This window comes from Eurosta solidaginis, chromosome X (genome assembly GCF_040869045.1).
Source record: "Eurosta solidaginis isolate ZX-2024a chromosome X, ASM4086904v1, whole genome shotgun sequence".
NCBI lineage: Eukaryota > Metazoa > Arthropoda > Insecta > Diptera > Tephritidae > Eurosta > Eurosta solidaginis.
Genome location: NC_090324.1, coordinates 95,791,806 through 95,804,248, shown reverse-complemented (window position 1 = coordinate 95,804,248; position 12,443 = coordinate 95,791,806). Strand labels below are relative to the sequence as shown.

Sequence of the window (12,443 nt, the reverse complement as noted above, 5' to 3'; positions counted from 1 at the left end):
ATTGGTCTTATTACCACTTTGAATGGCCACAAGTTTGATTGAAACTTTGCACACGTATCAAAGCTCGACGAAAATGCATTAATGTGAAGGTGTGGTGACATAAGGTCAACGGCCATAAGGTCAATTGGCCTTATCTACACTTTAAATGGCCATAAGTTTGATTAAAACTTTGCACACGTATCAAAGCTCGCTTACAATGCATTAATGTGATGGTGGGGTGACATAAGGTCAACGGCCATAAGGTCAGTCGCCCTATTACCACTTTCAATGGCCATAATTTTGATTGAAACTTTGCACACCTATCAAGGCTCGATGACAATGCAATAATGTGATTGTGGGGTTACATAAGGTTAACGGACATAAGGTCAATTGAACATGTGACCACCCCAAATGGCCATAAATTTGAAACCTTGCACATAATTCGAAAAACGCATTCCTTTATTAATGATAGAAATAAATGCATGGCACATCTACGAAAGAGTATACTGGAGCCCTTTTTAACACGCTTTTATTAGCTTGGCCTGTATCTATCTATGTATCTATGTATCCATGTATGTATGTAACGGCATCTGGAGTGGAGCTGAGAGCCCCGGTATTGCAGAGCTCCGAACTCCGTTGCACCTTTTGAAGCATTTTAAGATAGGAACTTTTAGCTAGTGCAGGCCAACAGACCAAGGCACCATAAAGAAGAATCGGGCGCACAATTGCTGTGTAAGTACAGTAGGTCACCTTAGGGGAGAATCCCCAGGAGGTGCCAATTGCCCTCTTGCAGGTGAACAGCTCTGCTGCTGCCTTCTTGGATTGCTCCACTATATGGTCACTCCATAATAGCTTCCTATCCAGAATGACTCCCAAATACTGGACTTGATCGCTAAACGCTAAGAACGTACCCCCAATTCTTGGCGATGTAAGATTTGGTACTTTGTACCTCCTCGTGAAGAGAACAAGCTCGGTTTTATCCGGGTTGACTTCCAAACGTGTGGCGGGTGGTACTCCTGTCAGCTGGGTCCGTTGGCGTCACTGGAACCCGGGCTCTAGGCCTTGGTCGTGAGGGGATATCACGCCCCTCCACTACCTTGAGGCGCGCGCCCGGATATATCACCGCTATCAGCGTGACGGCGGTCCTATATAGGTTGACTGACCTGGCGTCGTCACAGGCAATTAGCTTGACATTGCCCTGGAACTACCCTGCATCGGTGTAATATGGCGGTGGACCAGGGTTTTCTTTTTAACCTTAACGACCACCGTAGCGAGCGCGGCCTCGATCCACTTCCACTGTTGTTTCGGGATCCTGCCATCTTCGCTGCTCTCGTCTATAATGCCAATGATCTGCCGACCCTTGGCAATTTCGGCGAAAGACAGCGTCCAACCTCCCTGCGTCTTGGCCCTTTTCGGTGCCGTGGGGTTGGATTCATCCATGGACCGCTGGCGTTTCGAAGTTTCATCACTCTCGACTAAAACTTTTAAAATTACTTGAACTAAAAAATTAAAAATAAATAATAGTTTAAAAAAACTAAAAAAACACGCTTTAATAGCAAACCGAACTAAATAATAAAAAAAAATTTTCAATTAAAAAGAGTTTATATAACAGTAGTAGAAGGTCAAACAATCGTTTATAGTTAATCACCTCAAAACAAAATTATAATAAAATTTAAGTTATTAACAGAATAATTTAATTCAGAGTATAAAGCGTGGGGTTGCGATTGATTAACTTAAACATTTTTAAATGGACGCAGAAACCCTTTACACTTATTTCCTGTACAAAGAGGAATACTTATAAATGCCTCAAAATCTTTAAATAAACACCCCTCTTTCGATAATACCTAGGGCAAAAAAAACTGAGCTACAAGAACTGTGCGATAGATCTCTAGCTAAGTATATGATATGCATTTACATCCGAACTAAGCCTACCTTTATTGTCCTTCTTCCATGTTTGTTTTAACTGTATTATGGTTCTCCATTAATTAAAAAAAAAAAACACTCATTTAATTGTTAACAGCATATATTTCTCTTTTTGATTAAACTTTCTCATACCACACATATTAGCCATCATCCAGTGAGTTTTCTAGCTCCATATATCTCTCAGTTCTCACGGGAATGCTGTGGATCATTGGGAAACTGGAGAAACAGAGGTTGAGATATTTTTGTAAAAATTAGTTGTGATAGGCAGATGTCGCCGTTGAGTTTCATTTAAAACATACGAGCATTGCCAAACTAAATACAAGAAATTAACAAATTGATGTGTTTGATGGTGATTGAGAACAAATGCAGTTACCTGCTGTCATCGAGCAAAGATTAAGCGTATTTGCGCCTTGTAAACCACACTAATATTGTCAGCCATTATTTCGAAATAGTAAAAGCCTCGTTTATTTGGCAACCAGCATTAACACAAGCAACAACATTAATACTGAAATCTAGCGAAGAATCACACTTGCGAATAAATGCTACTTTGAACTAGGTAGACAATTGAAAACTAAAGTCCTCTCTCCGCAAACGAAAATCATGCTCTACCAGTCACTAATCGTGCCCGTCCTGATATATGGTGCAGAAGCATGGTCCATGACAACATCAGAGGAAGCGGCTCTGAGAGTGTTCAAGAGAAAAGTTATTCGAAAGATTTACAAACCTCTACGCGTTGGCGATGGCGAGTACCGAAGAAGATTTAATTACGAGCTTTACGCAGACATAAAAATAGTCCAGCAAATTAAAACGCATCGGTTACGCTGGCTAGGCCATATTATGCGAATGAAAGATGACGCGCCGGCCAAGAAAATATTTTTATCGGAACCCGCATATGAATGCAGAGAAAGAGGGCGGCCCCCACTCTGCGGGAAACACTTGGTGGAAAACGATTTAAACTCCCTTGGTGTAATGAATTGGCGCCAGTTGACGGAGCGAAGAAGCGATTGGCGCGCTTTGTTGGACGGATATAACCCTTTTACCGACTTTGTTCACATTTGTTCAATTGCTCTTCCAGTACGGGCAGTGCCGGATCCAGGAGGGTGGCGGGGTAATCGCCCGCCCCCCCGCTCTGATCTGGAACTTATGAAAATTATAAAAATTTGTTTTAATTACATATAAAATTTTAAAATTTTTAGCTTTTATTTATGTATAATCTTAAGGTCGTCTTAATCGCCCCTCTCCCAAGATCTGCAATTTAAAATATTTCGGTTGAAATATTTTATGAAATGAATAGTTTAGCTATATATTCATTTCCAATTTCCATTTGCTTCGCTGTGGGTAAAATCAGCAGAAAAAATTTACCATTCTGGTATCTGAAGAAAGAATTGCGTACTTTTCGCCGAAATTTGACAGCCTTGGTCACTATTTCATGAACACGGTTGCCACACCACATCTTTTTTCTGGACAAAAATTCCTTTTGAAAAAGCAAAAGAAGGACCACTTTGTTAAAATGTCACAAAAAAATTATTTGTATAGGCCTTCGCGAATTTCAATCCCTACATCGCGTTATTGTGTTACTATTTGGCAGCAGTAACACATTCACGCCAGGAAATCTCCATTATTTTGGGAATTGTGGCACGCTCTGACTTATACTATACATAATTCTACATAAAGATAAAAAAATATGTAAAATTAAGTCAAGCTATAGTTCTTTAGGCAGCTCTTAGTAGTTGATGAAACCTATCTTCCTCCGGTCCGAAATTCGGTTAATGCAGCAGAAATTCTTTGAAAGTCGAGGGCTCGTACTTTATGAATAATGTGGAGAGTTGCTTAAATGTGGATAAATGTTTAGTATTTTTCAGCTAAGATAACTAATACAAATAGTCGTGAATTAACCTAATTGACACATTTATAATGTTTCAAAAAACGGAATAATAAGATATCCTTTCCAACAGGTTGTTTAGGGTTCACAATAAGCGTAAATTTTTCATGAAACATAAACTTTCCCATCAAGATAAATAAAAAATGAGGGTTTTCTCAAAATAAAGTGAACACTTGTTATTTTCATCTTATAATTATTTAACCGGAATTTAAGCTTAACTTATTGCTTTTACTGGTTCAAGACTCTGGCAGCGCCGTGGTGTAATGGTAGCGTACTCCGCCTACCACACCGAGGGTGCTGGGTTCAATACCCGCGCAAAAGCAACATCAAAATTTAAGAAAAGTGTTCATTCAATTACAAAAAAAAGAATTTCTAAGCTGGGTCGCTCTCGAGAGTGGTTTGACAAACACTCCGAAAAGTTTCTGCCACTAAAAACCTTCTCAGTGAAAATTCATCTGCCTTCCAGGTGCCGTTCGAAGTGGGCATAAAAAATTAAAGCCCCGTCCCGTATATTTGTAGGAAAAACTAAAAAGGGGCAAAATGCAAACTGGAAGAGAAGTCAGCCTAAATATTTTCTGAGATAAATCGCGCCAAGTATATATTTGTTTTTATTATTTTTTTATCACGGCTCAGGCCTGCTTATTCAATCGTTTATTTGTCAATTTAGCAATGTCTGGCTCCGTCTTAAAATGCTGTTATAATTAGTTCTTTGTGCTACAAAATCCGAGAACGTGTGTTAAGTGATCCTATTGCCCTACTATGAAAAAAAAACACACACATTAAAATAAATCTTTTATTTCATAGTTTTGATATCGGCTGACACTTCGGCCAAAAAGCCGCCTGAATATGCATTGCAATGTGATATATTGGAGAAAATCTATAATTTTGTTAATCGGTCTTGGTTTAATTATATATTTTAGTGGCGCAAACAAATCTATTTTCTTATCACTTTTACCCTCGCTTCCGTACAAAGAACCAGACTGGAGGAAAAGTGGCAATCAGACCAAACCTAAACAAAAAGCACCAGTTTTGTATAAATGGATCGAAGTGGTAACCGTAGCCGCTATGTCAGAAGTACCGTTCTTCGAATCTGCTGTGAACAATGTTGTCGTTGAGAATTTTCAAAAAGCGGTCAATAGGGATTTTACTTTTATGCTACACTTCCACACAGAAGCGTGCCACAAACTTTGTGTAGCAAGACCGCACCAAAATTATACATTGAACTGATCCATTAAAGTCAAGCTCTTAGCAAAGCAGCTTGTAATTGAAATTTTTAACAGCTATGAGCTGTAAATCAATTTAAAAGGACTAATAAAAATTGAATTGGGTAATTCAAATATTAAAACTTACAGAAAGGGTTGACATTTTTATTACAATTATCAGTCAATGCAAGCCAGAATATTGGTGTTAGCTTACATAAGAAACAACAATTTATAATGGCTTATTATTAAAATATATACAGTCACTAAATTTGGCTCGAAATAAATTATTGTCACTATTTTTATAAAAACATATATTGTTATATAACAAAAAAAATCCAAATAGAAACTTAAAACTTTTTAGAAAATTCAAGAAAATACCGCGAATTTTCATGCAAATTTTCAGCTTTTCGGTAAGAATTTTTAGAATTTATCTCTCAGAAAGCTAACAATTTGCATGAAAATATGCGGAATTTTACCGAATTTTCTAAAAAGTCTTAAGTGTATATTTGGATTGTTGGTGTTATATAATAATACATATTTTTATAAAAAAATCGAAAATAATGAAGGTCGAAGCAAAACTTAGTAAAAACTGAAAAAATCTGAGTGATGATGACTTTTGTAGATGAGTGTAGATATGTATGTGTGTTTGTATGAAAAATTTTAAGGTCACTTTATCTTACTTAAAAAGTTGACATAAATCGCCCCCCGTCCCCCTCCCAAATCGTCCTGGATCCGCCCCTGCTATCACAAAACCTAAAAAGAAAGTTACTTTTAATTTGTAAAACGTAATACAAGGTGCTTGTATTATTTATGTTTTTAACTTTATTTTAATTCAACTTAACTTTTACACCACTTTGAATTTTGTGAGTTTGTTTATATAAGTTTTTCATTATTCAGTTACCAAAGTTATAAGTTTTGTATTTTTAAAAATATTCGTTCAAATTGGAACCGAAAGTTTTGTACCCACACAAAACATACATACATATACATTTTTATTAAACATAAATTTTGTAATGCAATATTTGAATTTATTATTTATACATTTCTATGAAGTACCCGAAATGAACATACATCCTTATGAATTATACTCCAAAATATATATATTCTGCCGTATATTGAATAAATAATTGCTGAATTGAATTAAAAATTAGACTTGCGCACTTTTACACGCAAGCAAAATATTTACATTTCCACCCACACAAATTTTAAAATAGGGTCACCCTAATGTACACGGAACATTTGGAGAAGTAGCGGACACGCACAAAACATAAAAATACATCGGTCAACCAACCCTTTGTGCACGCGCAATCCAATGCACCCAACTACAAAAACAACATAATAATTGGAGATCAGCAGCAAGTCGCCAAAAAAAAGCGCCGCTACTGATTGGAAATTTGGCATACATATTAACGCGCTAGCATACAACATACCAACGCACACCGTAAACCAGAGTTTGAAAGCATCGAGCACGGCCAACGCAGCATTAAGCGGCAATTACCCACCGTGTGCGTACGTACGGACGTTTGTCGTACGAAACACGTTTGACCGAACCCTCAAGCCCGTAGGAATCAATGTGTGCGTCTGTGTACATGTATATAACATATTTGTGTGTGCATTGTTTACAGATAAGCACTGTTGGTCATGCATGCTTATGGAAACATCAACTTTTTGCAATTTAATTTTTGATGTTGTAAAAATCTGGAATTAATATTAAATAAATATAGATAGATTACATATTTGTAATCTGCACTTTTACATAATTATTTCGAATTATTTTCACAATTTTTCAAACTTTAATTAGGTGTTTTTGCATAAAACTGCAAACGGTCAAAAATTAGCGTACAAAAGTTTACTAGGCAACTCTGTCTAATGAGAGAGCGATCAGCTGACACGTTCTTACGGAAAAAATCAAAATTGTTTTGATTTCTGCGTTACGGGCTACGTAATTACGGGCGTTGCACGTCGGCGAGTTTTCGTTTACATTTCACACTCATAAGATAGGTCATGTCAGCTGACACGTTTTTTCTACGAACGTTCGTGGGTAACTGTCGCTTTAGAAATAAGTGACAACGAACATACGTACAAACAAACTATAGTCAAATGCAATAGGTAAAGCGAAGGCTGAAAAACACGGCTTGCGGGCAAATGCAAATACATTGTATTCAGCGATGAGTATTGTGGTGCATGGAAATTTATGGAAAAAATATTCACCGAAATAACGGTTGTAATATATTGTTAATATTATTAAATGGAAATTGTTATTATAAAATAACCGTTTGCTGCGTGCAAAATTAGTATATAAGGGCGACGACGTTGCATTGAAATTGAGAGAGATTAGGAGGCAGGCATACGAGTCGGTAGGTTTTATTACTACCGACCAAGAGCACACCTGAAGTATTTTACTTCATTTGTGCCTAGGATATATTCGTCTGGACGTTTTGACTCCATTCGCCCGCAGAGGTTGACCGAGGGTTTTTTTACCTCAATCACCTCTTATAAAGCTAGGGAATAAGCTAGGAGTAGAAGTTGAATTTGTGTTTTGTTGTTGTATTAACATTTGTATTAACGGCAAAGACACTCCCCGAAGGCTTTGGGGAGTGTTATCGATCTTGATGGTCCTTTGTCGGGTATAGATTAGGTACGTTCCGGTAACAAAGCACCATTAAAGTACTAGCTCGGCGATCTCGGGAACGATATATATGGCCATATTAAACCTTCTAGGCCATCCCGTCCTCCCCACCCCCTAGTTCCATGAGAAACTTGGGGTCGCTAGAGATTCGCCTGTTAATGAAACAAGATTCCCCACGGGTAGGTGAGGTTGACAATTGGGTTGGAGAAGCTATGTATTGCGCTGCCAACCCCTTGAGAGGGTTGCGCTACACAATCCCTTGAATCAATTTGGTATTTTAGTAACTTCTTACGACAGGCAAACCTACCGCTGGGGGAGGTGTTATTCCCTCTTTAGCTTCAACGGAAATTGTATATCTTGGTTTTATTTTATACAGAAAATTTAACTGGAACAAACTAACTGCACTGTACGCCTCTAAAGCAGCCAGGGGAAAACATGGGTTGTAACCCTTTCGCTGCTAGTGGAATAATATGTCCCACTTTCACTGATATATTTTTTTTTTTTTTATGAAAGCTTCAATCTTATTGCCCCAGTACACATTCTGGTTACATTTATCCCCAAACCATATTTGCTTTTTTATCTCTAAGGCTACCAAATAAATAATAAAGAAATACAATTAAGTTGTTATTGTCAGACATGTAGTTGCGACAATATGTACCAGGGTAATGCAAAAACCTACTGATTTTTACAATATTCGTAATTGTAAAAAAAAAACATAAAGATAGTGGAGATAAAACTCTGTAGCGAGGGAGGGTTAAGGCCACACATTAGTGACTAGTTATACACCCCGATCTTTAGATCCATTACATTGATGTATTGTAAGCTCCATACGAGTTGTAATGTGAAGCTGCATATCAGTTAAACCCAATTTTTTGTTGAACAATTTCAATTTATTGAAACAGTTAACATATAACAGCAATCGGGAAACTATAAAAACTGTTAGTTAGCTATGAGTATTGGTTACTTTCAAACTGTACAAAATACTTTTCATTTGTTCATAGAGCGACATGCCATTTTGTATAGTATTTTACAAATTGGAAACGTTTCCATTTAGTTTATGAAAATTCAACCTAAACTAATGCCAGATTCACACAGAGGCTTAATGAAATAATTATCCAAGTTTTCTACATTAAAGCCCTAATTGAACTCAATCTTCCGTACAAAATGCAAATTCTTAATTATCTCATTATTGCTTTATTGAATGCCTAATCGAGTGAAAAATCCAGTCGGTTTTGCTTGGTGCTTCGAATTTTATTTGAAATGTAACAAAAATGATAATCAAAAATTAAATTGGTTTCAATAATTTACGAAAAATAGAAAAAGACGAAAAAATCAAAATTTAATTTTCGCTGCATTTGCTGCAAAAGATATTATGGCTTTTTCGAAAATAGGCACATATTAGGTTAGGTGCAACATTTATGGGTAGTTGCGCATGCATTTTATTTTGATTGTACTCATAGTTAAGAAGGAGACGGCTAATTTTAATTTTAACTATTTTTTGTAAAAACGAAATATTTTTTTGGGGCTGCTGACAGATGTTCGCTTAATGGAGCAAAATGCCCTGTATGAAAAGGGTAACTAAATTATTTCATTAAATAGAATTTTCATTCGATTAAGTTTCTGTGTGAAAATGGTATAAGATTTAAACGCCAAGGATACAATACCTTGAAAATAATAAATTCCGAGTCATATATACACATGATGATGATTCCGAGCAATATATACATACGATAGGAAACTTATAGTGCGCGATTTTCATTCGTAGAGGGAGGGTTTTACTTTTCGTTTACCAACTAAGGCAAAAGCCGCACTTGTTGACAAGAGTGATTTTCCATTGGAATGATAGGGTAGTATTGTTCTTGCCCTTAATCACGTGTTGACCTTATGACGCAGAATAGAAAATAGGTAAAATTTTTGACAATGGGCATGGCACCGCCCACTTTTAAAAGAAGGTAATTTAAAAGTTTTGCAAGCTGTAATTTGGCAGTCGTTGAAGATATCATGATTAAATTTGGCAGGAACGTTACTCCTATTACTATATGTTTGCTTAATAAAAATTAGAAAAAATGGAGAACGACCACGCCCACTTTAAAAAAAATTGTTTTTTAAAGTCAAATTTTAACAAAAAATTCAATATCTTTACAGTATATAAGTAAATTATGTCAACATTCGACTCCTGTAATGATATTGTGCAATAAAATACAAAAATAAAAGAAAATTTCAAAATGTGCGTGGCTCCGCCCTTTTTCATTTAATTTGTCTAGGATACTTTTAATGCCATATGTCGAACAAAAATTTACCAATCCTTGTGAAATTTGGTAGGGGCTTAGATTCTGGGACGATAACTTATTTCTGTGAAAAAGGGCGAAATCGGTTGAAGCCACACCCAGTTTTTTTACACAGTCGTCAAAATGGGCGTGGCTCCGCCCTTTTTCATTTAATTTGTCTAGGATACTTTTAATGCCATAAGTCGAACAAAAATTTACCAATCCTTGTGAAATTTGGTAGGGGCTTAAATTCTAGGACGGTAACTGTTTTCTGTGAATAAGGGCGAAATCGGTTGAAGCCACGCCCAGTTTTTTTACACAGTCGTCCGTCTGTCCTTCCGCTCGGCCGTTAATACGATAACTTGAGCAAAAATCGATATATCTACTAAGCTCAGTTCTCGTACTTATCTGAACTCACTTTGTATTGGTCTAAAAAATGGACGAAATCCGACAATGGCCACGCCCACTTTTTCGATATCGAAAGTTACGAAAAATTAAAAAAATGCCATGATTCTATACCAAATACGAAAAAAGGGATGAAACATGGTAATTGGATTAGTTTATTGACGCAAAATATAACTTTAGAAAAAAATTTGTAAAATGGGTGGGAAACCTACCATATTAAGTAGAAGTAAATGAAAAAGTTCTGCAGGGCGAAATCAATGGCTTTGAATCTTGGCAGGAATACCGTTCGTGGTATTACATATATAAATAATTAGCGGTACCCGACAGATGATGTTCTGGGTCACCCTGGTCCACATTTTGGTCGATATCTCGAAAACGCCTTAACAAATACAAATACCACCTCTCCCTTTTAAAACCCTCATTAATACCTTTAATTTGATACCCATAACACATACACAACACCTTTCTTTTGATACCCACGCCCTTTTAAAATACCCATTAACACCTTTCATTTGATACCCATATCGTACAAACAAATTCTAGGGTGACCCCTGTTCCACCTTTATGGCGATATCTCGAAAAGGCGTCCAACAAAAGAACTAAGGCCCACTCCCTTTTAAAATACTCGTAAAAAACAAATTCTAGGGTCAGCCCTGGTCTACCTTTATGGCGATATCCCTAAATGGCGTTCACCTATAGAACTATTACCCACTCCCTCTTAAAATACTCTTTAATACCTTCCATTTGATACACATGTCATACAAACACATTCCAGGGTTTCTCTGGGTTCATTTTCCTACATGGTGATTTTCCCTTATTATGTCTCCATAGCTCTCAACTGAGTATGTAATGTTCGGTTACACCCGAACTTAGCCTTCCTTTCTTATTTTATTTACGTGTAGACTTACACGATTCACTTAGTTTTATGTTTTGTGCTGAAATATTAAACAAATGTTCTTTATAATTGAAAATGCGAGCTATTGAAGTAATAAACGGAACGAAATAGTAACGTACAATAAAATTTATTTTCGTGCACTGTGTGCAACAATGGTTTTTATTCTTGAAGATATTATTTAACTAAGTTTAAATGACATATTTAGTAAAAATGTTTAACTGTGGCTGAAACATTTAATGGTGTTATGAAAACAGCAGCTCAAACCCATGGTGAATAAAAACATGATGCGAAAAAATGCTGCTGCTTACCTGCTTCGTGTTTTAGGTTTGCGTCTGGGCCAGAAGGCATTGTTGCAGAATTGCTGTTGTTATTGCACACCAGTGATATATCAGATGCAGTTGAGACTGCATTGTCATATCTTAATTGGGAGAAACAATCAACGGCATTGGGCTCTATATTACCGGGACCACTGCCAGTATTCGAATTAAGTAAATGATGTGATGGTGGACTATGTTGTGAATTGTGCTCGGTTAATGTTGTTGAGTTTGCGACATTTGAGGTAAACGTAAGCAGATTTTTGTTGGACTGTTGTGGAAGAAGCGGTAATGTTAATGAGGATGTTTGCACAGAAACTGAGTGACTCTGATTGCGTAAGCTAGTAACGTAACTGCTATGCATTTGATGTTCAGTGGCATCGGAAACTTTTGTCTCTGGTTTATTGCTCAATATACTACTCCTCTCATTTGATCCAACTGTAGTCGGAATATTAAAGCAAGGGATCATAGAATGATGATGAGAAGGTGGTGGTAAGGGAGCGCGTAGCGACATGTGGCATTGATACAGCGATGGTGGTGTTAGATCCCGTTGTTGCGATACCGGCGCGCCAGGTATTGAGGTAATAGAAGGATGAGTGAAGGACATAGACGCCATCGAACTGAAAATTTATATAAAGATATTTAATAATTGTAAAATCTTATTCATTGAACTATATTATCTATCTATTATTATTATAAAGTGAAGTACCCAAAAGGTGACCGGGCAAAACCGATTGTGTACAAAAAAAATTGTTTAAAGCTTTGCAGGAAAAGAATTACGGGGATTTAAAATCCCACAGAAACATACACACACAACAATAATGTCGCGTTTCTTGCTGTGTTGTCTCCTTGCTTATCGATGCGCACACAGTCGAATACATATAAAAGGAAGAATTTTTAAGTACTTCGTTTATATAAATGGACCAAAAGAAACGAAAAAATGACTT

At 36.7% G+C, this 12,443-nt stretch overlaps 1 protein-coding gene across 15 annotated transcripts in view; it reads right to left on the bottom strand.

The window, feature by feature from the left end:
- The window catches only part of ey (eyeless), a 2,912,801-nt gene that overhangs the window by 369,278 nt on the left and 2,531,080 nt on the right, over positions 1 to 12,443 (bottom strand). For 11 of the 15 annotated variants that reach the window (XM_067758158.1, XM_067758159.1, XM_067758157.1 and 8 more), the window contains one exon: positions 11,365 to 12,116. The exons of 3 other annotated variants lie outside the window; for them this stretch is intronic. In XM_067758158.1, coding sequence (XP_067614259.1) covers positions 11,441 to 12,116 — 676 coding nt within the window. In that variant the 3' untranslated portion in view covers positions 11,365 to 11,440. Of the gene's footprint in view, positions 1 to 11,364; positions 12,117 to 12,443 lie in introns of those variants that run through there. One more of the 15 variants, XM_067758165.1, reaches the window with a different exon arrangement.